This window comes from Bos taurus, chromosome 20 (genome assembly GCF_002263795.3).
Source record: "Bos taurus isolate L1 Dominette 01449 registration number 42190680 breed Hereford chromosome 20, ARS-UCD2.0, whole genome shotgun sequence".
NCBI lineage: Eukaryota > Metazoa > Chordata > Mammalia > Artiodactyla > Bovidae > Bos > Bos taurus.
Window position 1 is genome coordinate 62839976 of NC_037347.1, and position 27631 is coordinate 62867606.

The following is a 27631-nucleotide window of genomic DNA, read 5'->3' on the forward strand; positions in this document are numbered from 1 at the left end:
AAACAGTTAAAAATAAAACAAAATTTTAAACAACTTTATTTTTACCAGTTTAAGGTAAATCACAACTCTTACACAAATCAGAAAATAATTTTTTTAAGAAACCTCACTTGAAATTAACTAGTTGCTCCTCCTCAGCCTTAGCCCACATGGGAAAAAAAATCAAGTATTTAAGGTGAATCTGATTTATAAAGTTATATTGAGTGCTATAATCAAGACACTAGCTCACTATACATTTGCATACTTGATTAAGACCTGAAAAGTCTTATCTTCCACTTAGTGATGATTTAAGTGACTAAACATCAGTATGATTTAGGATTTTCTTGCTGCTATGAAGCACTAACAAGGAGGCTGGGGGGCAATGAGCTGCTTCTGATACTTTGTGACTTTCAACTCTGTCCCCATGTACCCCACATTCAATAAAAATGAAGGGAAAAGTGCTTCAAGTTTATATTTGATGAAAAGATCACATCTCAGCAAAATATACCCTGTTAAAACGTAGCATCTTTTCATGATGTCATTAGCAGAGAGCTAGGATAAGCTCATACCTGGTAGAGTAAGGCAGATGAGGCTGGCAATCAGTAAGGTTATACACATGAAGACAATCAACAAAAATATCTGCAAGGCAAAACACAGCAGTGCATAAACAGTAGTCACATGTGCTCAATGTATTTTAGGACACCACTCAAAGAATCAACACAATTCTCTCAGTAAAAACAAACTGTCTATACTGGTATTTCCAGGACTCCTTCCATTTTACATAAAAAGGAAATTTTCATTTTAGATAATATTAACTATAACTCTGGCTAAAAGGAAATTGCTTCCACTTTCATATAATCAGATACATCAGCAAATAACAAGCAAACATATTTTAAATCAGAGAGCACAAAGATAAAACACGATCAACTTACATTTTCCCTCACTATTAATTAAAACTAAAAATAGTCACTTATTTTTATCAAATTCTCAAAAACAACTTTTCATGAAAAGAAAGCTTACTGTCTAACAATGCCATCCAATCAGAACACTCTGATGATGGAGATGTCTACACCTGCACTGCTGGACACAGGAGCTACGGGTACATGAGGCCACCCAGCACTTCACCGGGGATCAGTGCGAATGAATGCCGGAATTTAAAATTCTAGGTACTTAGAGTATGTCTACAAGAATTTTATTTTTTACTTTTTCAGCTTAATTGATATAAATGACAAATTAAACTATATTAATAATATATTTAAAGTGTTCAATGTGATCTCACACACATATATGCTGTGAAGGAATACCCACCATTCAAGATAATTTACCACATGTCTACAAGTGGTATTTATTTTTAATTAAGTTTAAAAGTAAACAATCATCCTAGCTATAGCTGGTGGCTCCTATATGGAAAAGTGTAGACAGAAAGGAAACACGCTGAGGCAAGAAGGAAGTGGCCATCCTGGACAGAAAGATAAAGAGTGCATCCTGCCGGGACCCAACCAGGCCCTGAGGGCAAGGCTCCGGCAGGGAGACGGCAAGCACCGGCGATAACACTGCACGACCAGGCATGGAGACTCGGTCAGCTTCCACTGCCTGCCTGACAGACCCCGTGGTAGTCCTCTCTCTAATCTGGACCACAAAGTACCATCTGGTTAGGAAAGGATCTTTTGTCAACTGAAGAGCCTCGTTTCTCACAGCTCCTCCATCTCTGGCAGTTCGCCTACACCTCCTGCCTCAACTCCATCCGTTCACTTCCCTGCAGGTCCATACATCTTAACGTGCCTCCTATCCTGACAACGGGCCTGGAATGCCTTTTCCCACCTGCTTTTTTAAATCTGCTTGATCTCCTAACTTTAAAGATTTAAAAGTATCGACTCCTCCATGAAGCTTCTTGAACAACTTCCAAAAAAGTGTTTTGTGGAACAAGAAGTGGGCAATCATGTAACATGCTACTAATATAGCAAGTGAGGTGAGGACTAAGACCTGACCATTGAATTTAACACCCTGAAGGTCCCTGGAGACCCCTGAAGGATTAGTTTTGGTAGCATCTGGAGGAAGGTCTTGGTGACCTTGGCAGGCACTTCCTTAACCAATCTGGTCTTCAGTTTTATCAGATATAAATAAAAGATTACTACTCATTCCTTGGAGCACTGGGATTAATACTGCAAGGATTAAAGAGAGAAAAACTCTAAAATGCAGATTCCAGTTCCTGACGGATATGAATCAAGAATGTTAATTTCTTATTTGATCTAGGGTCTTCTTGTTCCTTACAAATGGCAGGGGCCAATGGCACATGGAAGCCCAACTCCATGGCCCACGTCTAATTTGATAAACTTACCTGACATTTACATACATAACGTGTTGTAGAATGAGAGGAGTGAAAGGTAGGTTCTCCTCAGAAGACTGTAAGATGTGTTTATACCAAGGACTCTATACTAACAGCACCAATAACAGCAGCAAAAGCTCTCAACAGAAATCTGAAAGATCTTCTGTTAAGTCTGTACAGTACCTACCCTGAGTGGAAAATTTAAAGGCCGGCGGTAAGGCTGAAAGCCAACAGGCCCGCCCTGCTGGAGTATGGCTTGGTGGGCTGCGTGCAGGCCTTCCCCTACCACGGGAATAGCGTTGTTATTTCGAGCATGCTGGTTATTGTTAACCTGTTGGTTTGCACTGTTCTCATTTTCTTCCTGGTCTCCCAACAAGTAGGAATGAAGATCCCTGTGTAAAAATTGCATCAGTGAAAATTCTCACTCAGAATAAAACAGCAGATATGACACTGTCTTTAATAACAATTATTATAATTATTGGTGACCCTTAATAATTATTACTTAGGGAAGAAAAGGTCTAAGTAGAATCTATGCAGAGCATTACCATTACCTTAATCTGCTCTAAATGTTGCTGCCTGCTTTAAATGAAACCCTTCCAAATGTAAAGTTAATTAACATACAGAATACCCCATAAATTCGATCTATTTTATGTTTTCTTCAGCCAACATCTGAGAAAAATCAGTAACTGGAAAAAAAAAAGTGTACAATATACAAGATACTCAAAGTGTACAATATACAAGATACCCTATGTGAAGAATTTTAGGGAAAAAAGTATCAATTTCTCTTTTCACTATAGATAACTACCGTGTCTGCTATGACATGCAGCTCAACTAAAACCTCCAAGCCACAAATGAGATGGGGAGGGAGGAGGCATGGCAGGCACTGAGCCGTCAGAGAAGGACACATGTTCAAGTGGAACCCAATGCACACGGGCATCCCCTGGAGGTACTGTGGGTCTAGCTCGGGACACCACAACAGAGCCAACACTGCAGTAAAGGGGTCAAGACTTGTGGTTTCTGAGTGTATATAAAACTTCTGTTTACACTTGACTATAATCCAGTAAGTGTGCATGGCAGGTGATTTTTAACACTGACCCACCTTGGAAGCCTCCCAAAACATGTATACATTCTCCTTAAAAGGATAGCAATGATGAGAAAAGTTTTAATAAGTATTATATACACTTGCAGATATCATCAAAATGTCTCTTATTAAAACTAACTCTTCCTGAGTGGGGCATGCTTTTTCAAAACGGTTATTAAACGATAACAAATGATATGCCTACGAGGTACCTGCCGTACTTACAGCAAGTATCCAGCAGTGACAGTCCAGGCTCGCACCAGTCCCTTCAGCCACTGCCGCGTGTGTCCCTGTTCGAGTAACGCTGGTAAGACAACCTGAAGCAGAAGCAGCTCAAGGGACAGTTCACTCACTGGAGCATCACTAAGACAATTACAAAAAGCCATAATTCACAATGTGGATTCAATTTTCCATTGTCACCCCCACCCTGTACCATATTAAACATTTAATGGAATGATGGTAAAACTCCTTGAAGAGTCACATGAACTTACTGCCTTTATCACCTCACATCCACTCTCAGTTGAAGACAACAAGGCATCTCCCTCAAACATCACCAAAACTGTTCCTGATAAAGACTGCCATGACCGTCGTGTTGTTAGAATGACGAGCAGGTCCTGGTCCTCAACTCACGTGCAATATTAGTAGTGTATTACACCACTGGCCACTCTGCGCTCCTCAGAACATTTTCTCCATGGACACCTCGCCAAGGCGTGTTGGTTCCTCCTCATTTCCCTGACTTGGACACAATGAAAGGCTCCCCTGATCTCTCTATTCTCATCTGCATGTGCTCTTTGGATGCACGCAACCTCCTGTGGCTTAAGACAGCAAGTTTCTGTAAACTTCTATGTACTATCAGACATCTGCCCTAATCCTTAACTTACATACCCAAAGAGCCAACCCAATGTTTCACAGAACACCCAAGACACCTTAAATTGATCGTGTTCAGTATCAAATTCCCACTCCTCCTTAAACCCTGCTCCTCCACAATCTCCCTCTTCTTAGTAAATGGCAACTCCACCCTTCAGGTGCTCAGGACAGAAATTTAGATCCTTCGCTGCCTAAGTTCTTCACCCTTCATTCAAACACCCAGAGAATCCTACAGACTGTACCCTAATCGTACCCTAAATCGAACCACCTCTCCTGACTCCACAGCCACTTCCTCCATCTCAGCTACCCTCACCTCTCACCAGGATGTGCCACTACCCTCCTGGCTGGCTTCCTGCTTCTGCCGTGGCCATCCCAACCCTGGCTCTTCTCATCACAGTACCCAGACTGATCCCCGGGAAACCTATGTCAGATCACTCCTCTCTCTGCTCAACCTCTCCAAAACCCCCACCCCTCAAATCACTCGAAGCCGAAGTGCTTACCGTGGCTTACAAGGCTCTGTAGGACCCAGCTTCCCACGACCTCTCTGACCCACAGCCAACTACTTTTCTCCTTCTTTCACTGCAGCCAAACTGGCCTCCGGCTGCTCCTCAACCCAAACTCAATGACGCAGCACATGCCTGCCCAGCTGCAAAGGGCCCTTTGCCTTCAGAGATTCATGTGGCTCACTCCCTTGTCACCTCCTCAGGGCCTCCTCAACTGTCACCTCAGGGCCTCACTAGTCACTTCTTTGTTCATTTTTTCCCACAGCACTTATGATTCTCTGACATATCACATATTTTACCTATTTTATTGGCTGTCTCCCCCACTGAAAAACAAGTCCAGAAGGACACAGATTTTTCTTGATTCTGACTTGTTCACTGTTACATCCCTTGTACACAGAGAAGCACCTAGTATATGATGGGCCTTCAATCTTGCTGAATGTAAGAATGCACTAAACACTGCTACAAAATCTCCATTAAACTTCAAGGTATAATCGAGTACCAAAATGGGACTATTTCAACAATACATAAAACCAACTGTGCTTCCTGGTTCTCCCTACAACCACTGAAACATACAAGGACGGGGAGGTAACTTACTCTAGATAGCAGAAAACTCAAGAGACTAAAACCTCAATTTGGATTCTGAGGAGAAACAGCAAAAGCTTGCAGAAGGTCACTACAAACAGAGAGGGAAAGACCAGGAACAGCTAGGCCTTTATGGGCAGACTCAATGGAGGCTGCGTGGGGCTGTGGAGTAGAATTCCAGTCAGACGATACTGGACAAGATGCTCAAAAGGCAGTGTGAGATTATGCCAAGCCTTGTATGTCATTCTAAACTACCCAGATATTACTATGCATATTATGGAGGAAGAGGCAGATTTGTTACAGATGGATTATAAATGGAGAAAAAGAAAAAGGCCTAAAATACTAAGTGGTATATCATATTGATTTATATAAGAGATCATAAAGAATTAGAACTGACAAGATTTAAAGACAATTACAAGTAAATCTGAGGAAGAAATTCAATTTGCCTGGCATATTTAGATGATTGAAGAGAAGATACAAATCACTGAAGAAGGAAATGTAGGAGACTAGGTTTCCAGGTTACTTTAGTCTTTAAATCAAAATAATATTTTTCCATTTATAAGCCCTAGATCCTATCTTCATCTGTAATTACATGTTTAACTATGGCTACCTTATCTATGATGTAATACTTTTCATATAAAGATGACATTACTAAGTATCTCTCATTAGGAATGCTAACATTTTGATGCTAAACAAAGGCACACTGTATTTGCAGAAAAAAGTCTTTCTTTGGAAAATATAACTGCTAATGTTCATATGGAAAAATTTAGTTATCAGATGACTGTTAACATCTGTGAGAAATGAAATGTTTTATTAAATGTATGTACTCTGAGTATCAAATCCCTAACAGACTTTTAATTAGTAAAGCTTCCAAATGTCAAAAACTTACCTATAGAGCATGACGTTGTATGGAAGAAAATGAGGCAGCAGACTCTTGATTATCCGTATAGGCAGCCACAGCATTAGGAGTACGATGGAGCCGAAGACAATCTGCAACAGGAGAAAGGGCAGGCCGGGCACCACCGTCACCATCCGTGAGAGATGGCAGACTCCTGTTTAGGTAGACGTATGCCCAGGGCACTGAGTGTTCTCACTCAACACACTACACCTGGGTCACTCTGTGTGAAGACGCGTTCCTAGGACAGCTGCTCCTCTCTCTCTAGGACACAAGGGCTCAGACAGGAGCCACAAAGGATAACCATGGCATGGTATATGAAAAGAGAGCTAGAAACTCACAATGAAGGATCAGAACTGTCTCATAATAAATCACCAGTGACAATAAGAGAGAACCCATACTAATGGCACAAGTTTCCAAAGGGCACACAATATTGCTTTTAGAATTTTATCTTGGAAAAACTTAAGATTTAACTAGGCAATTTCTTTTTCCACCCAGGGAAGAAATTTTGAGATGGTTCTATTAAGAGTTTAATGTGCTGTGCTCAGTCACTTAGCTGTGTCTGACTCTCTGCAAACCCATGGACTACACAGCCAGCCAGGCTCCTCTGTCTATGGAATTTTCCAGTCAAGAATACTGCAGTGAATTGTCATGCCCTCCTCCAGATCTTCCTGACCCAGGGATTGAACCCACATCTCTGGCATCTCCTGCATCGGCAGGTGGATACCTTACCACAGCACCACTTGGGAAGTCCCAAGAGTTTAATTTAGAAGCTATTAACAAGTCTCTATTGCTTAAATGCAAATTAAATATAATTCTGAAACCCATAATTTGGCAATTAATTATACTTCTAAAGAACTAAAAGGCATTTTTGTTTACTAACATTTTATTTTATCAAAGTAACCAACAAAATAAGTATTTGATAACCAACTTCCACAGGCGTAGATAAACCTAAATTATTCAATCCACTCTACCAGTCCTTCTGACCAAAAAACAAAAAAACTCAAGGGTAGCCCATTTTACTTCAAAATCAATAAAAAAAAAAAATACACTTACCACTGACAAAATAAATCTTCGAAGATGCCTATAAATAGGCAAGTGAATCATTTCTTGTACTGGATTAAAATCTGGATCATTCAAATTCCTTAGAAACCATAAAACACCAGGTCGAAGTACCTGAAAATTTTATTTCAAATGCTATAAATATCCATCAATGTCTTCCGCTTCTGCATATGAGCTAAAACATTAACAGAGAAGCTTTTAAAATTATTTTAGCATCTTAAAAAATTGGCCCTAGAAAATTCATGTTACTCTACTTGGAAAAGAAGTTCCTATATCAGAATTAAAACTATCCTGTGCCTGATGTTCTCTGATGCTTTTAACCATTCAATGGAAAAAATTTACTAAGTATAATTTGTCAAGAAATCTAGACCTCCAAGATGAACAATAAGTATTTTTATAAAAATTAGTATTTTTAGAAAAATTATAACTATATTCTATAATCTGGGAAGAATTTGGTTATAATTTATAATTATCCTAAACAAAAGATGTGATTTCAGTCTTACACTTTCCAAGAAGACTTACCTTAATTAAGAAACCCCTTCGCTTCTCAGTATCTTAAGTGACTACCTATTACATCTTTTTCGCTGGCTCAAGAGAAAGCATCAACTCTAGAGGTTGTAGGTGATGGGGCAATGGATGAGCCTGAGGGTTAGTTCTGGGTGGCCCAAACTCACTGAGCTGCCCTGTGTAAAGTCTCTCATCTGCCCAAATTCTATTTTTCCATCTTCCAAACAAAGCAGTTATTACACATGACCTTTAAGTTTCCATCTAACTCCAAAATACTAGGATTCTGTATCAACAAAAAACTACCACATTGATAAAATGAAAAAATTCAGTATAAAATATTTTATCAATGAACAATGTAATTTAGAGGTCACATAAAATTACAATTTGAAAAATACACTTAGTTTTAATCACTAGTTTCAAAACAAGAATACAGGCTTTATTTGCAAACAGAATTTACTGAACTTATACTCTTATGTTTCAGGAGAATATTTTGGACCCCACCTCATCCCTAGCTCCTCAAATCTCTCAGAAGAGCAGAGTAATCATGAACAGCTTTAAACCTTTGTGTGTTAGTATTCCATTCACACTGGACTAGTCGCCAGCCTGCTCCTTCAGCCCCACTTCTCCACACTGCTCTCATAGAGTAAGCGGATTTGTTCCATGGCTGTATTCCTTCCCAGAATGTAACACTGAGTAGACACTGTCCTTGTTTCTCACGATTACCCCAGCATACAGCACAGAGGGTGGCACAGAGTAAGTGTACAGTACTATTTGGGGAAAGAATTCAGAGCAAAAAGTACATTTATTACAACTACTCAAGTCTCACACTTCCTTTTGCACCAGATGACTAAGCATGAGATGCATCCTAGTCAAATACTCACACTGTTTTACTGTCTTCACATCAGTAAGGACCGTATTCTGAAAACAGGATTAGTAAAAGTTCCCATCTGGCGACTGAACCAGAATCATAAAGGAGGCCCTCTATAACACTATACTTAAGAAGTATTAACGGCTTCAAGATCATTGTATATATCTGATCCTGTGAAACCATACCCTTTGGGAATTTCTAGCATGTCCTTGAATGAAATCCAAAACAGGCTCATATCACATAAAAAGTCCAAGAACACATATTTGAGGATGGTTAAAATACATACCAAGTAAAACATGTGCTTTTATTTAACTTTTCCCCTCACTCTACTCATATTTCAAACTGATGGAAATAATAAAACTTGCCAGTTTTTGAGACCAATTACTAAAAAATGGTTTAAAGCAATTGAGCCAAACTAGTCTATAGCTATTCCCTCTCAGAACAAAGAAAAAGAGAAAAAGACTTAGCTAGGAAATCATCATAGCCTTTAAGGCATGCCATGTGGTTAAAGCAGAAGTCCTTTCCATGAATGTGCAATGTTGGCACTTCCCGTGGAGCTTACCTCTCTCAGTAACAGAATGAAGGAGGCAAAGTAGAACACATACACCATTCCCACCAGCCAGTGCAGGAACATGGTAGTGCCTGGGGCCGACTGAAAGCTCAGCTCCCGATCTTTCAGAGTAGCGTCAAACATTTCCTAAATCAAGACAGAACAGGTGAGAGAGATCTGTACCACTTACCTCTGTTGAATTAACATCTTCACATTCTAGGAAGTGAATGAATCACCATACATGTAAGTTCTGATGTTTCTAGGATTACTGTTCCCTTAAAGGCATTTATTTCATAGTATCACAGAAATACAAACAATATTAGGGTTGGATGCTATTTCAAAGACATACATGACATTTTGAAAATTTTAAAAGAGGCAATATTGACAGACCAATTTGTGAATAAGAACTTTACCAATACTGCCATTGTGAAAGAAACATTTATGTTACCATAATACCTTCTTTTCTTGGTTACAGATCTAAATTAATGGTGGGTTTTAATACTATGGTATGAGAGAAAATGTCACCTCAGAAAAGGCAGCTTTTCTATATTTAAATATTTTTTGAGAAGAAACTGATTATCACTGACAGCCATTAAAGATTTTAATCAAGACTGAGCATCTTAGTTAAAACAAATGGTTAGGGTTGAATTTACTACTATAAAGGTAGTCTTCTTATAAGACTGCTTTTTTTTTTTTTTTCCCCTTTTTTCTTTCTCTGAGGAGTTTCCCAACCAGGGGCTGAACCTGGACCATAAGCAGTAAAAGTGCTGAGTCCTAACCAGCAGACCACCAGGGAACTCCTTTGATTTACTCTTTTTACGTTTATAACATCTTGGCATCTTTATAAAAGTGAGAAGAGTTAAGAAAGTTCTTCACTAATTATTAGAAAGGTTCCAGTCAAAACACTCGAACATCAAAAATGTGTACAAAACCTCACAAAAATCAGGTACTCAGGAAAAATTAGCAACATTGAGAATCTACGATGATACATTCTCAAAAAAAAATAAATTATCATCAAATATTGGCTTTCCAGTAAAAGGAACCCATTCTAAAGACTTTTTAAAAAGCTTTTAAATTATTCGATTGTATTAGATAATGAAAAATAAACTCACCAAGGAACAGATATCCAGCCACCAGCCACAAATGAGAGGGAAAACTCCAATTTCTACCACCACTAACAAAGAGACCTTAAGTAAAAATAAAGGTCATCAATATCACCTAAATGGGGAGAAAGCATTTCCAGTCTCAATTTATAAAAAGGAATTAATTACCTTCACAACAATATAGCAGACTCCCAGCAAGCGACGAGACCTATGAAATTTAACAAGAGTTGCCAACCCCTACAGCATGTCGTCAAGGAAAAACTGAACATTTAAGAAAAGATACAGATAAACAGCAAGGTCCTACTGTAGAGCACAGAGAAACATTTAATATCCTATGATAAATCATAATGGAAAAGAATTATTTTCAAAAATAATGCATATATACGTATAACTGAATCACTTTGCTGTAAAACACATGTAAATCAACTATACTCCAACCAAAAAAAAAAATTTTTATTTAAAAATGATAAAGACACAATGAAACAGGTAACTAGGCAACACTCAGCACTATCTGACAGACAGAATTAATTTATCTCATATTTTTTCTGCTCTCATCCTCACTACAAATACCCACAATTTCTACTAAAAAGGACTAGTGGAGAAAAATAGTTTTCATTAATAAGAACAACTCTTGGATTAATAATAATAACATCACTGAACACCAACCTGGTTCATTAAAGGATACATGACAAATTATCAATGTTATTGCTAAAAGTATATACCCAACTATGGTTGTGATTAGGCCTTCAAAATGAGATGCTTGGACCTAGACAAAAGAAAATAAATAAAATATTAATTTTACTACATGGCCTATATCCGTTAAAAAATGTTTATTAAACAATCCAAGTTCACTATATAATTCCCTATAACTAGCAAACGTCCATAAAATCCCCTCTGGATGACAACTCAGCAAACCGGATTCTTCCACTGACTGAGATTTACTACAAAAAGATGAGGAGAAATTAAAGAGTAACACTTTGCTCAAGCAGACAAAATCAGAGTACAGTGAATTAAATTTTACAAAAATAAGAAGAAGCTGTAACAGTCTGCACTCTAGTCCACGCTGAAGTGGACCTGCTAAAGGCTGAGTGCTGAAAGCAGCAGCACACGGCCTGGGCTATTCACCGGCCATGTGCAACCAAGCCACTTTCTCTCCTACCGCCACGGTTCCAGGTTTCTTTGCTCTCTAAATCTGTTTCATTCTCAGCTTACAAAGAGCAAGAGCTTGGATCCTGACAAACACTGCTCACCTTTTGGTTCCTGAGTTTCACACAGCAAGTGCTATTAAAATATATCAAAGTATTTATCTGACTTTTCAAGTTCTCGCATTCATCTAGTGAGAATCTGGAGAGGTGTATTTAAATACCAAAACATGTCTCTTTGCCATTTCGGAAACTTCAGAATGTGATCTCTCAGGATTCACACACACAAATGGACCAGAATGTTCCAACTATGCTAGCTGTCCTTAAAGAACTAACTCTTTCTGGGGACCCCCCTGCCGAAAATAGTAGTTGTGCATCCCAATATTTATCTACCTCTGGAAAATAACCACAAATGTCAAAATTAGAGCAAACTATTTAGAAGATAATACAGTTCGTCATTCTGACACATATCAACATTTTAAAAAACTGATTAATATCTCGTTACCTTTCTAAATTCACTATGAGGCAACTCAGGAAAAGGGAGAGAGCAGAGCTCACAAGCCAGTGGTCAGGTGAAAGGTCAGTCTGTAAGAAAGCTTCCCCACGGTGTGTCTCCCACCTGCCCCACAGGGAGGAAGACTATGCCTCACGAGGTTCAGAGAACACCTTCCACACCTCCCAGCATTTCTATGTCTTGAGCCGCTTTTGGCTCAAGATGTGAACAAGGTGGTGCTGGATAACTACTCCTTCATGTAAGGCAGACAGGAATGAAGTAACTCTTTACAATATTATTACTTACTCAACAGACATTAAATTTGGGGTTTAATTACTGAAATTAAGTTTGTAAAAGTATCATACTCACGTGTTCTTCAAATCCCAAACCAACAAGGGAAAAGTGACCGATGTGGTAAGGGCAAAATGCTAAAAGGGGGGAAAAACTCAATGAAAACTTCAAAATCAAAACAATGAACACTCCTAGTACCAACCCCACTAAAAGGAACAAAGGCTTCTTAGAGAAATGAAAGATCCCAGAACCAAAAATGTACTGCCTGTGGTATTCTCTAGAACCAGAGAACAAAAAAGTTATCAAGCTCTAATAAGCTCATGTTGAAAGGACACAAGATCCATTGTGAAAAGGGTCTCACAGGCCAAAGAGAAGAAGCTATGAGCGTCAAAAAGAACCCTAAAACTAAAGAAAATACAGAATATATACAAATGCATGAGTTCATAATATTCAAAAAAGGGAGTGCCAAAAACCACAAGAGGAAAAAAAGCAACATAACACAAAACATTTTTATCAGCAAGGAAAGCAGTTTGTGCTAATAATTAAAGGGAAAGAACTGCACATCCGACCTGGTGCTTCAGATTAACTAAATGGTTCCAACTGGTAAGAACAAGCTTTTCTTCATAGGAAAACCAGCCAATGAATGTTTAAAATTTGAAAATTACCATTTTGCAATGCCTAATAAAAATCAATTAATCCAGGCAAATATCAATGGCTAATAAAATTACTAGGTAAAAAGTTGATGGAACACTAGATATTTGCATGATACTAAAATACCACCTACCACAGATTACTCTCTGGTGGTTAAAGGGAAACATGAAACCTAATAATAATGGCTTCAAGATACCATGACCTGAACCAAAGACAAAGGTGGAGAACCGAACATCAGGTACCTCCTGACATGTATTATCAGGCAACGTATGACTAGTGAAGGTTTTGTCCTACAAGTATTGACCCTGAATGAAATCGGGTCTTAGATCTAACTTCCAGTTTAGAGGAAATACAGAGACAAAGGAGCAAGGTAGCAGACGTCATCAAGAAGCAATTAGAAAGGGGCAGATGGTGAGGCACTAAGAGGATTCTAAGGTCAGTCTGCAGCCTGCAGTCTCTCTCTGGGAGACCCGAAACACGGTCTAACCAATGACCCAAGTCTATCAGACTCCACCTTGAAGAACTGCTGGAGGAACCTTAGTTACTTGACTCAGTTTCACTATCTTCCCCCAAAGCAGAAAAACCTGTGAGCTACCTCTGAATTCTGCCTTTCTTTCTCTCATGACTCCCAACTGGAGGAACTCTCAGTGCTGTCACACAAACCTCACAGGTACAGCTGTGAAGTGTTTGGAAGTCATGGCATTACTGGAATCTGGTTCTGAGGGGAGTGACACTCGGGCTAAGTTCACTGTCTTTCCTCAAACCCATATCTCGCTCTGTGACAGCTCCCAAGCCAAGGTCTCTGGTAAGGTCTTGGTCAGGACTTTTTATCAGATTAAAAACAAGACCTTCTGCCACAGGAAAGAACACAGAGATAACCAGCACAAAATTAATTTCAAAAGTGGGACACTGTGTATTCTCAAGTCAGTCTGAAACCAGCTGCTACAAGAAGAGACACAGAAATGCCCAACAGAAGTAGAGCTGGCAGTAACAGCAGTCAGTGCTGCTCAGGAAAGAAAATATCTGTATACCTAGGGCCTTCTTATGCCAGATGACTATCTAAAACTCCTTTCATATACTCCATATAAATTCCATTCAAATATTCCATTCTTATATTTCATATAAGGTTAAAACAAAACAAAACCTGTAACAAGGTCCAAGAAAACTAAACTTCTATCATAATATCATAAATAAAAGCAAAACACCACTTACCAAAAACGAGAATGAACAATGTGTTTAAAGACACCACCCAAAAGACATGTTCCTAAAGAAAAAAAAGATTAATAAAACATATTCATCTCCTATTGGATTTACATTTAATTCACTTACTTAAGAAGATTGAAATTTTTACTATAATCTTGAGATTTCATTCAGAAATTATATGCAACTTTTCATTTTTCATTAGATAGCTCATGTGTGTGTGCTAAGTTGCTCAGTTCTGCCCAACTCTTTGCGACCCTATGGACTATAGCCCGCCAGGCTCCTCTGTCCATGGATTTTCCAGGCAAGAAAACTGGAGTGGCTTGCCATGCACTCCTCCAGGGGATCTTCCCGACATGGGGCTCGAACATGCAACTCTTACATATCATGCATTATCAGGTGGGTTCTTTACCCCTAGCACCACCTGGAAATCCCCAGGTAGCTCCTAAAACTAAACCTAAAGAACTCGAAGTTCTTAATGTCACATATTAAAAAAATCAAATTAATCCATAAACACTTCCTCTTCAGAAATTAATAATATACCATGAACTGTATAGATTCTCATAAACACCAGATTTCACTTGTATCACAACACTAAAATATCCAAATAAAGAAAAATTTGAAAACCACGTTATTTCTGAACATATTAATGTAAACTGCACAGCACTTCTTTCAGTGTTCAGTGTGTTTTTATGCCTTCTTTAAGGTCTCTCATCTATGAGAAACTAAACGCAATAAAGGACAAAAGGTGGCTCAGTGAAAAAGACTCCGCCTGCCAATGCAGGAGACATGGGTTCGATTCGTGAGTCAGGAAGATTCCCTGGAAAAGGAAATGGCAACCCACTCTAGCATTCTTGCCTGGAAAATCCCATGGACAGAGGAGCCTGGCGGGCTACAGCACATTGGGTCACAAAAGAGTCAAACACGACTGAGCGACTAAACAATAGCAAGCTTCTATACTGACTGTATAGAATCATAATCCCTTATGATTATACAGTGGAAGTGAGAAATAGATTTAAGGGCCTAGATCTGATAGATAGAGTGCCTGGTGAACTATGGACAGATGTTCATGACACTGTACAGGAGACAGGGATCAAGACCATCCCCATGGAAAAGAAATGCAAAAAAGCAAAATGGCTGTCTGGGGAGGCCTTACAAATAGCTGTGAAAAGACGAGAAGCAAAAAGCAAAGAAGAAAAGGAAAGATATAAACATCTGAATGCAGAGTTGCAAAGAATAGCAAGGAGAGATAAGAAAGCCTTCCTCAGTGATCACTGCAAAGAAACAGAGGAAAACAATATAATGGGAAAGACTAGGGATCTCTTCAAGAAAATCAGAGATACCAAGGGAATATTTCATGCAAAGATGGGCTCAATAAAGGACAGAAGTGGTATAGCTCTGACAGAAGCAGAAGATATTAAGAAAAGGTAGCAAGAATACACAGAAGAACTGTACAAAAAAGACCTTCACGACCCAGTTAATCATGATGGTATGATCACTCACCTAAACCAGACATCCTGGAATGTGAAGTCAAGTGGGCTTTAGGAAGCATCACTACAAACAAAGCTAGTGGAGGTGATGGAATCACAGTTGAGCTATTTCAAATCCTAAAAGATGATGCTGTGAAAGTGCTGCACTCAACGTGTCAGCAAATTTGGAAAACTCAGCAGTGGCTACAGGACTGGAAAAGGTCAGTTTTCATTCCAGTCCCAAAGAAAGGCAATGCCAAAGAATGCTCAAACTACTGCACAATTGCACTCATTTCACACGCTAGTAAAGTAATGCTCAAAATTCTCCAAGCCAGGCTTCAGCAATACATGAACCATGAACTTCCGGATGTTCAAGCTGGTTTTAGAAAAGGCAGAGGAACCAGAGATCAAATTGCCAACATCCGCTGGATCATCAAAAAAGCAAGAGAGTTCCAAAAAACATCTATTTCTGCTTTATTGACTATGCCAAAGCCTTTGACTGTGTGGATCACAATAAACTGGAAAATTCTTCAAGAGATGGGAATACAAGACCACCTGACCTGCCTCTTGAGAAACCTGTATACAGGTCAGGAAGCAACAGAACCGGATATGGAACAAGAGACTGGTTCCAAATAGGAAAAGGAGTACGTCAACGCTGTATATTGTCACCCTACTTATTTAACTTATATGCAGAGTATGTCATGAGAAACGCTGGGCTGGATGAAGAACAAGCTGGAATCAAGATTGCCACGACAAATATCAATAACCTCAGATATGCAGATGACACCACCCTTATGGCAGTAAGTAAAGAAGAACTAAAAGAGCCTGTTGATGAAAGTGAAAGTGGAGAGTGAAAAAGTTGGCTTAAAGCTCAACATTCAAAAAACTAAGATCATGGCATCTGGTCCCATCACTTCACAGCAAACAGATGGGGAAACAATGGAAACAGTGGCTGACTTTATTTTGGGGGGCTCCAAAATCACTGCAGATGGTGACTGCAGCCATGAAATTAAAAGACGCTTACTCCTTGGAAGGAAAGTTATGATCAACCTAGACAGCATATTAAAAAGCAGAGACATTACTTTGCCAACAAAGGTCCGTCTAGTCAAGGCTATGGTTTTTCCAATAGTCATGTATGGACGTGAGAGTTGGACTATAAAGAAAGCTGAGCGCCTAAGAATTGATGCTTTTGAACTGTGGTGTTGGAGAAGACTCTTGAGAGTCCCTTGGACTGCAAAGAGATCCAACCAGTCCATCCTAAAGGAGATCAGTCCTGGGTGTTCACTGGAAGGACTGATGTTGAAGCTGAAACTCCAATACTTTGGCCACCTGATGCAAAGAGCTGACTCATTGGAAAAGACCCTGATGCTGGGAAAGATTGAGGGCAGGAGGAGAAGGGGATGACAGAGGATGAGATGGTTGGATGGCATCACCGACTCAATGGACATTAGTTTGAGTAGGTTCCTGGAGCTGGTGATGGACAGGGAGTCCTGGTGTGCTGCAGTTCATGAGGTCGCAAAGAGACTGACACGACTGAGCGACTGAACTGAACTGATACTGACTGTGATCTAACCTTGAATAGGAGCTCACGAATATAACCTTCTTACTAATCTGAGAATTATTATCAGATAGAGTTCCTCAAATCCTCAAGCTATGAGCTCAATTCCTATTCTGGCTCCATCCAGAGGCAGTTTGAGGAGGGCCAATACTGTGAACGGCAGAGGGAAATTATTTGGGTCCATGACATTGCTGGGCCCCTGGATCAAGCACACCTGAAGCCCATCCTTCCTCTGGACTTCCTCTCATGTTAACAGTTTCAGTCAGTTGGAGTTTGGCTACCTGCAGCCAAAATCATCTTGATAACCAAAGCTATTCAAAAATCCCAAAGGGCGAGTTCTGTGACTTTATATCACAGAACCTGGAAAAAACATCATTTCACCTTAAAGAACAAGTTCTTCGAAGAACTGCTCTTGACCTTAGACTAATACTCTTTATCGTTAAGGTAAACACAGGTGAGGCTCTGCAAACAGGGCTTTCTCTGTGAACATCTCAAAGCTGCTGTTTTCACCAATTCAGGCATTAAAACACAGCAAGCTGGGACTTTAAAAGAAGGCCAAGTTTTCTGAATTACCATCAACTTTGTATTTCATTTTCTTTTCTAAAATTCAAATATTTTTAATAATTTCCTTTTAAAATAGCATTATGTTTATGCTTTGCCAATATTTTCAATACACAAAAAAGACTTTCTTCAATACACCAAGTAATCAAAAATCAAATGGCATTTTGACCTTAGTATAAAAAGCAACCATATACTGTAATACTGTAAATTTGAGATCACTGAATCACTAGGACAAATAAAGTTACAATTCTATTATTAAAAAAGATTAGCTTTACTTACTAGAAAAACTAGTGATCCATCGAGTCCTAGCATCTAAAATAAATAATAAGCATTAAATCAAGATTCAACAGGATTTTTATCTATTTATGAAAATAAATTTTATTAAAAATAAATTTTATTTATGAAAAAAGCTCATTTTCCTTTCAATATCTTTAAACATAATATTTACCCACTACTTTCCAAAAGAGCCTATCATTTTCAGAGACTGAAAAACATATCGTAGGAGTTTTATATTTTGTATATCCTTTTAATCCAAATTATATAAAGTTAAAAAAAATTCCATCTTGGATTTTTATTCTTACATTAGATATGGAGCCAGTCAAGATTTCAAGATACACTATACTGTTTTGTTAACTGAAATATCAGAATAATACTTATATTTAAATTGTTACTTCATTTTAAAAAGTACACAATTTCAAGTTATAAATTTCATAAGTGAAACAAGGTTTGTACCAAAAGATAGAAAAGGCATTAACAGATCTTTATCATAGTATTTGTAGTATTTTCATCACAATGTATCACTTAATTTCCTCTAGAAACTGAAGTTCTGGTAATTATTTTCATCAAATATAACTGCAAAATCAGTGTATCCATCTAAATACAGCCAACGTTAAGACATACATTAGAATTAAAACACTAGGACACTTAATAGATAGAACTCTTACTCGTTCCCACGTAAGCTCTTCTGCAGCTCGGTCCCATTCTAAAGCATTCCAGTTCATGTCATCTGGAAATATAATTTAAATATTACTTCTGGAATGTGAGTTTAATAAATAATAAGACATTTTCTTTTAAGTTGTGTTTAACAGTGTTTTATAACTGTTGTTAAACACAACAGTTAAAATAGGCTAAACCAAAGTTAAAATTTTTCCATACTGAGTATTTGCTAGTTAGGCAATTTTTTAAAAACATAAACAAACACAATGCACAAAATAAATTAGATGATTCCAGACTGTGACATAAGTGCTAAAAAGGACATAAATAGGATTATGTGAAATAGAGGAATTCAGCAGCTCTGCATCAAGAATGAACCTGGTGGATTTGAGAAAAGTGAAGAACCCAGGCAACTAGAACTCTCTGGGTGAGGAAGAGGGTGGTAGAGGATGTTTACGAAAGACAGACAGGGATCGTATCATACTGATACAAAAGGAAAGTGAAGCCTGGATTTTATTTTGTTCTTTAGTGTAATGGGGAAATCACTGACAGATTTTAAGGGCAAGAGATCAGTATAAACACTGTGTGGAACAGGAAGGGAAGAAGGTCCAGGCAGGACCCACTGCATGAAACAGACGGAAACCAGGGTTGTCACTGGGGCACTGCAGCTGTACTCTCAGAGCCTCTGAACATACACCCACCTCTCCCTTCAAAGGCCCCTTGCTCCCACTATACACCTGGCTTCCTCTCATCCTTCAAGCCACAGCTCAGGTTATCACTTACTCTGAGCTACCCAGGGAATTATTTCAAACAGGTCTCTCCTCAGGAGCACCCCCAGAGTAAGCTGCACACTTATCACACTGTGTAATAACAGACTCGCTCACTTGGGTATTTCTGCTTCATAACTAGACCAGAAATTCCAGGAAGGCAAGGACGTAGTGTCTGCATGCCTGTGCAGAGGAAACACTCAGCAATGGTAAGTGGACCCAGAGACAGTGCAGCACTTGACAGGAAACCTCTGGGGCCAGAGAAAGAAAAGAACATGGTGACCTACTGGCAGCTGACTGGTGGGCTGGTCTCAGACATTCTTTTACATTCTAGAGTTTTTACATACTGCCAGAAAATGAGTGTCTCTGGGTGATGTCTGGCCTGCGGAATACACTTCAAGAATTCTTTAATAAGAGAAGTTGCACTGACTCAATAAAGATGGCAAAGGAATAAGATAAAATGGTAGTAAATTCCTTTTTAAAAAATATAGTATTTTTTAAAAATTTCTTTTTAAAAAATATAGTATCTACTCCAACTTCCTATCCATCCTATAAAAAGTCCTGTGTGAGGAATTTTAAAACACAAAACATGCCCTGCTTCATAGCTAAAACGAATGTCATGCTTATGAATGCCCATAAATACAAGTCTGCTAAAATAAAGTAAAATCAGGTTACAAACAGAACTTCAAACCCATGAAGTTTTGAAGACTGCAGCCCTCCCCGGGGAGCTGGGAACGGACTCATGGTCGTGGAGGAAGGGTGGGGACAAGCCGCAGCCATTACCCTGCACCCCGTTGTTGGCGTCAGCGGCATCCTCCCCGCCCGCGTCGTCTTCCTCCTCGTTCTCCTCCTCCTCCTCCTCCGCCTGCTCATCCTGGGCATCAGGGTTTTCCCCCACCACCGCGTTCTCTGCTGGGGGGTTAGCAGGCTGCTCGGGGGCAACATTTTCAGCACCATTTCCTCCAGCTGGAGCCTAAAATGACAGAACAGACCAGAAATTTGGCTAACTTGTCTCAGTTTTGCTGTATTTCCAAATTGTATTCTCCTTTCTAAAAAAACAAAACTAGCAAACAGACAAAAACTCTACTAAAATTCCAAAAAATCAGCTCTCAAGGGCATCTCTTCTAAATGTATCTGAATTTGTACCAACTTGGTAATATAAGAACACAACTCACTTAACAGTATACACGTTCATTCAGTATAATTTAGAGATTAACATTTCACAAAGCATTATAGAAAATACATGAACAAATCTGGCTATTTTGAATACATCATTTCATAATCCTTCTTTATAAGGCAATCTCTTGTTTTTACTGATCACTTCAGGGATGAAAATGTATTTATGCACTCTACTTGTTTACACACATACTGATATATAACTTAATTCTCAGTCATCAGTTAACACCTGAGGAAAGATTTCTCATGTCTGCACTGCAGGTTAAGCCTGTCCACAGGAACGTCATCAGTTCCCACACACTCATTTCTCTGCCTCTTCCTGAATTCTGCAACCCACCAAATGCAAAGACCCAGTTGCAGTTAATTAAAACACTGAACTCCTATAAAGGTAACAAAGACTCTAATAAGAGAATATGAGATACAATGATGAAGTACTAACACTAGATTAAGAAAAGCATACTTGCTTTATAGTCCCATTTTTTCACATGTGTAGTTTTCAAAGAAGCTGTACCCTTAAATCTGTAGAGAAAAGGGTATGGCGGAATTTGATGAAATCAATCCTAACACTAGAAAAAGCGAAGGTACTTAAATGAAAAACTGTCGTTAACTATTTATAGAGTTAATTTTATAGTCAATTTTTTCATAATAAAAATTTTACAAGGTGCAAATTGTTTTTTTATGTGTCAGTTCTTTTTTTTCTATATCTTTAGCCCTGTAGTTTCTCAGTAAACAAGATACTAAAAATCATTTATCATACCGTCCTCTTCGTAATGCCTCAAGCAAACGCTCTTCATCTTGCATGCCATCTCTCATTAAGAAAAAGAAAAACTGTACAAGACTGTTATCAACAGTATTCCTTTTTTTCTACTTTTGGTAATGTTTCTACCAAGACAAAGGCTGAGTTGTTTTACACATGAAGACACTAATGAACAAAGAGGGCAAGGGGCCTCCTTAATGTTAAGGAGCACGTCAAAAGGACATGAAGGAGATTTGGATATTAAGTTCCAGGCAGCTGTTAGCCCAGGTGAAGGGAATGAAGGCGCACTCGGTACACAACCTAATACTGCCCCCATCTCACCAGGAAGCTAACAGGCAAAGTCACAGCCACGTGCTTCTGATTTTTCACTTCTCCCTTAAACTTCTCCCAAACCTTGTCATTGTCCTGCTTCGCAATGAGGGACACGGGAGTCAAGCGTTTGGATCCTGGAGGGGGACAATAATTCGTAGTCCCACCCAGATCAAAGGAATTCGGGGACGGAAGGGTTTACCTCATTTTGGTGATGCCCAGCAGCATTGAAGGGCGGAGCGGCATGCTCCAGCCAGATTGGGGCTCCCCCGTGGACGATCTGCTCTCGCAGCCACACCAGGCTGATGAACGCGCACAGTGTGCACGTCACCACAAAACAACCCTGCAAACAATCCGCCAACAAGTTGTCCCTGTTTAAAAAAAAAGAGGTATATAGAATTACTCCAAAGAACACTTCAAGTTAAGAAACCAAGGTAACATTCACTTTATACAAAAATCTAGAAAGAACAGCCAGAAAAGTGGTAACTTTTTGGTGAAAATCAGTCTCTCAAAAAGAGTTATTTCTGAGGATGGTGGCACTTTATCTATAAGAGGGTCAAATATTTGTATTTATGTATTTGTATTGTATGTGTTTATATTACAGAAGGCAAAGAATAACATCAGAACTACATAAACCAGCTATCCAGCCTCTTTGAGGATGACTGAGAAAAATGAAGGCAGCAAGCAAAAAATAAGAGTAGCCAAATACTGGACAAAGGTCAAGTATTAAATGCATGAATTTACTAAAGATAAATGACTCTGCCCAACACTTACTAAGAATTTTCTTATCCTTATTTTACACACAAGTTTAACCAACTTGGTTGGCTCATACTTAAACCCATGAGAATGAACAGAATCAGCAAATCAAAAAGAAGAGCCTCTAGTAAGGTCCAAAGACACTACAGGAAGGTTGAGAGACGCACAGGTCACAACACGTGAGGCAAGAAGCCTGTGGGAAGCTTTATGAACGCCTCATTCAGAAGGCAGACTGAATTTTGACGCTAACTACAAATACACTAAAGTATGTTAGCTCCTCAACAAATTCTGACAGATCATGGGCAATCCACAGGACAATACACAGAGTATTACACTGCTGAACACTTCTTTGTTCTTTTCCTCTCTGAAGGAGCATATCCTTCCCTGGTCTATGTCTGATTTTAAAATAATTCAAAGGTAACTCAACAATTTTGGGAGCCTTTGGAAAATTCACTACCATAATAAAATGACATTTTTCCCTTCATAGAGACTTAAGGAAGGGTCAATTTGGGAGACCTCAGCCTTTAAGCTGCAAACTGAATAATGTGGTCCTCAGATACTATCTGGAATATATCTTAATAGAAAGAGGAATGATAATCACCCCTCTGGTAAGGAACCCTCCAGACCATTAAAATTTTGATAGGTGGGGACCCCTCTTGACTCCTGTCTTGTCACCAGTAGTAAGAACAGCAACCGTTCACCGCAGACTTGAAACAGTGACAGACTCCTGGTAGAATCCTCTGCTTTTTCCTCACACCTTAACTCTGGGCTGGTTTGGGAACCATCTGGACCATAAATGAGAATTCCTGAGTTCCAAAGCCTAGAAGAGAGCTTTCAAGATTCCATCCTCACCCTTTTAGAAGGCTGCCCTGAGATCACCATGTAAAGAAGCCCCACTAGCCTTCTGGAAGAGAGGTCATATGCAAGAACCAAAGTACCTCATCTTAGACCATCCCACCTCAGTGACACACAGGCATAACTGAGGCAAGTCCAACAGGTAAACTGATCAGCTGAGCCCAATCCAAACTGTTAACCCCTGGAATTACGAGTGAATTAAAACGCTTGTTGTTTTAAGGCACCAAGTTTTGGAGACAGCACGTTTTGTAGTAATAGTTAACTGACAGACTGTGCCTTGAGATGTTGAAGACCTGGGCTATGGAATATGTAGCGCCTGCTAAGGTACTAAGAAATTTTAAGTAAACTTTCAGAAAATATAGAGAAAATGAAACATTACTCAGAAAAAATAAGTGATTTAACTATAAGTGCTTTCAGAAAAACTGGTTCAATTCTTCACATTCTAAAAGGCAGCATGAGATTATAAAATCTACCCACGCTTACAATTTCTTTCAACGATCCCCACCAAGCCTCCAGTATTCTTCCGGTGGCAGTGAGGAAGCTCATGAAGGCAATTCAGGCGTGGCCCTAACCCACCAGGCTGGCGTGAAAAGGGGAGCCTGCCAACGTAAAGCAAGCAGCAGCTCTGCGTTTTGCTGGTAACTGTGCTACTGAGTAACAGTGCTCAAAATTCACACATGGTTTTCACATATATTTGTGAATTTAATCTCTAAACGTGCCTCAGGGAGTGGGGTTCAGCCCACTTTGAAGAGTGGGCTGTTCAAAGATTAAATTCACAAATACACATAAAAACTTAGTATGAATTTTGTCTGATGAAAAAACAAGGGTTCAGACCGTCCAATGATTTGCCCAAGGTCACCAAAAAGTTGCAACTTTATTCCGGTGCCAGGGTTCCTTCCGTTACAACCTCAGTGCACAACCTAAATGACCACACCAGCCAAACAATCAGATGTTTAAGGGTCCCACCAACAAACAGTAAAGGCGGTAGGCAAGTAGAATACTGCCCTGAGACCAAAACACTAAAACTTCTGACATGGTGGTTTCCATAGGCACCTGGTTTTTCACAAAGCCAAAGCCTCCCAATTTAAGCTTTGGCAAATATTAACATATTTTGCCACTCAAAACAGAAACCATAAAAGAAGGAATACAGCCCACTTTACTGGAACAGCACACAAGGGACCTCAAGTCATCTTTTCTAAATAATCAGGATACTGACTGGCTGCTACACTGTTCTCTCAAAAGATACAATGATAAATACAACTCAGGCTCAAACTAAATGGAACAGGACCACCCTGTTTGAAACAGTTATTTTATTATTTCATAGATGTTAAAATGTAACTTTCATCACTTTTAACTTTTTTCTGACCTCCCTTGATATTTTTAACATGAGCTTTTTTTCAGTATACAATTTCTAAAGGAAAGCCAGAGGTGAGTTATGTCATAAACACAGAGACATAATGAATGACACTTCAGCCATTTAAGACTGATTTTCCTTGCCTCCATACTACAATTGTGTTCTAGATGGCTGAGATAAAAACCTGATGTCCAGATATAGGAATGCTGTCGTATTTATTTCCACTGAATCACTTCACAGGTTAGTATTTTCATACAAAGGGTAATATTATTACACTATTTCTAAATTCTCAAGTGTGTCAAATCACTGCTTCTCCTTTTTATCATGGCCACAGCCATTAGTGCCCTATTTCCAAGATTCCTATCTACTTATGAACATTACTTCAGAAGCTGTTCTAATGTGAATAAAATCCAAAACCTTTTTTCTGTTTCCTATACTGTCAAAGACACAGAAATAAATAACTTAACTGTTTTATCCAAAAAGGTAAAACCAGCAGGTAAAACCACCAGTAGGAAAACCAAGCTGCTGACACATCTAATGTTTCTACGTATTTTCAACCATAATTCAAAATAACGATGCAGAGACTTGATTTCTTGTTTATCAGAAATGAAACATGCTCTCCTGCACTCTTCTATTGTCATTTGGCTTGTTTTCATAATATAATCTGAATGCCTCTATTCTAAAAAACAGTCTTATATTGTTCTTTGCCTTTACTTAGGGATCAGAAACCTAAGGTCAGTTGGGTACAAAAGAAGATTTAGCAGAGGTCCAATCTTTTGCAAGCTTAATATTCTAATGATCTTGATACAGTTAATCATTCACAGCATTTCTAATTCTAACATCAATAATAAAAATATAAGTCACATGTCTTTCCCAAGAAACTGCAATTATAATGCTTCACGTCAAATTAAAATACAATAAAGCTACAGTCAACAAGTTTTTAGAGTCCATAACCTAACAATCAAAAAAACATTTTAAAAAGATATCTGGCTTCAAACATCTGTGTTAAAAACACGTTTAAAGGAACTCTCAGCATCTACGTGTAACAACAGATTTTCTCGCACTATGTGACAGCTTACTTAACTAGCTTTCCCACTATTAGCAAATACTCCTTTAAGACGGTATGTTTTAAAACATCATTCTCATATATCAATTGCTTCCCCTGTAGCTGTTAGAATAGGTAAGAGGAATAGAAGGACTTTTCAAATCACAACAAATCCAAGCATGTGGAAGAAAAGATGAGCACCGTTCCCACTGCGCGGCCTTCCACCGCCATGAGGTTCAATACTCACGTGGACAGCATGTCCAGCGGCAGCGTCAGGAGGGAGCTCACAGAGCCAGTAAACAAGCACTTGTAGATGCGGCCTGCCAAGAAAGGGCACAACAGCACAGTCACAGCTCTCATCACAACTCAGTCATTCAGTTAAACAGAGGAAAAGTGTGAATGCCACTGAAATAAACAGTCTTTGCAAGTTTGAATCTCAAAATACTAAACTAAAAAAAAAAAAAAAAGATCAAGCATTAAAAATAGAGATAGTAAAGAGTAAGTATTACACAATAATGTTTAAAGTTTAGATTCTCTCTAGATTTACTTACTTGTGTTTACTGAATGAGCTTAGATGTTTGGAAAAAAGAGGGGGAGGAATCCAGAAAAGATCTCCAAAATTATAATACAGAGAATTTTTTTTTTAACCTAGAATTTCAAAATTCATTGAATCTGCTCATGAAAATGAAGTTTTGGGGGTACACGCTTTTTGAAATTAAAAGGACTTTTCAGTAGAGTACATGCTTCAATGCTATGAAGAGCAAACTAACAACCAATTTTTTAAAAACACAAATTCAAGGGTCTTCTAACTAAAGGACAAAATCTTCAATCTGGCCATGAAGGGAAAATATGAAGTAAAGGTCAATATACAGCCATTCCCTATCCTCTTACCAGAACATGCAGGAATAGATTTGGAAATGGGGCCCAAAAGTTGAGGTTTTCTTTCAAACCAGTACTTGTGTGTTAGTTTAAGCATCCTCTATAGCCTTGTACCAAAAATTTACAGTAACTTCAATGGCTGTTTTCAAATGTCAAGTCAAAATAGAAAGATAGGAACAGATTTTCTGTAATACAAATTGCTTTATCTGTGTATAAAATATTCAAAGCAAGTATGTTTATAGCAAAATAAAACTGACAGAAGGCCAATTGTCTGCAGATAAAATGGATTCATAAATTAAAGGCCTCCTTACTAGTGTGCTTAAAAACAGGGCAGTTCAACACCTTCCTACATGAAGACAGTCATGGGCACATTGCTAACTTAAAGCTGCTGCTGCTGCTAAGTCGTTTCAGTCGTGTCCAACTCTGTGCGACCCCATAGATGGCAGCCCACCAGGCTCCCCCGTCCCTGGGATTCTCCAGGCAAGAACACTGGAGTGGGCTGCCATTTCCTTCTCCAATGCATGAAAGTGAAAAGTGAAAATGAAGTCGCTCAGTCGTGTCCGACTCTTAGTGACCCTATGGACCGCAGCCTACTAGGCTCCTCTGTCCATGGGATTTTCCAGGCAAGAGTACTGGAGTGGGGTGCCAATGCCTTCTCTGGCTAACGTATGACATAGATTTTAATTGTGTGTGAGTGTATGTGTAAACAAGTCAGAACAGAAATCAAGCTTGTTACCTGTTACTTAAATCCTCAAAGTCCTTACTTAATTTTTGATTATTTGATCTATTGATTTCAGAGAAGTGTGTTAGTTTTCCATTATGACTTTGAATGTTTTACATTCTAAGTCCTGTTTGCTGATGCATAAAAATTCTTAAGTTTTCTTTTATTAATATGAAATAAAATGCTTCTCCTCATTTAAAGTGTTTCATCTTGAAGAGTATCTGGCTGGTGAATACTGTTCCTGTGTTTTGTTAGCTAACAAATCTCTCCAACATCAGCCCCGGCTGTTTTGTACTTCTTTCTCGTTGTGGAACAATTTCATATGTACACAGTGATCACAGCTACTGTGATCACTTTTACTCAGCTTTCTCTGTCCTCTCTTCTTGTCTTTCCTGTC

The 27631-nt window shown here is 38.9% G+C and overlaps 1 protein-coding gene across 4 annotated transcripts in view; it reads right to left on the reverse strand.

Annotated features, from left to right (window-relative positions):
• MARCHF6 (membrane associated ring-CH-type finger 6) overlaps positions 1 to 27631 on the reverse strand; it is an 80304-nt gene that overhangs the window by 20571 nt on the left and 32102 nt on the right. For 3 of the 4 annotated variants that reach the window (NM_001205812.3, XM_024981358.2, XM_024981357.2), the window contains exons 5-20: positions 25882 to 25954; positions 21827 to 21995; positions 20166 to 20355; positions 18627 to 18688; positions 17962 to 17994; positions 14107 to 14158; positions 12322 to 12380; positions 11003 to 11083; positions 10486 to 10554; positions 10327 to 10401; positions 9227 to 9361; positions 7284 to 7403; positions 6222 to 6322; positions 3606 to 3743; positions 2490 to 2694; positions 546 to 615 (exon numbers count right to left, since the gene is read on the reverse strand). In NM_001205812.3, the coding sequence (NP_001192741.1) occupies positions 546 to 615; positions 2490 to 2694; positions 3606 to 3743; positions 6222 to 6322; positions 7284 to 7403; positions 9227 to 9361; positions 10327 to 10401; positions 10486 to 10554; positions 11003 to 11083; positions 12322 to 12380; positions 14107 to 14158; positions 17962 to 17994; positions 18627 to 18688; positions 20166 to 20355; positions 21827 to 21995; positions 25882 to 25954 (1632 nt within the window). The remainder of the gene's footprint in view (positions 1 to 545; positions 616 to 2489; positions 2695 to 3605; positions 3744 to 6221; positions 6323 to 7283; positions 7404 to 9226; positions 9362 to 10326; positions 10402 to 10485; positions 10555 to 11002; positions 11084 to 12321; positions 12381 to 14106; positions 14159 to 17961; positions 17995 to 18626; positions 18689 to 20165; positions 20356 to 21826; positions 21996 to 25881; positions 25955 to 27631) is intronic. The other variant, XM_059878770.1, reaches the window with a different exon arrangement.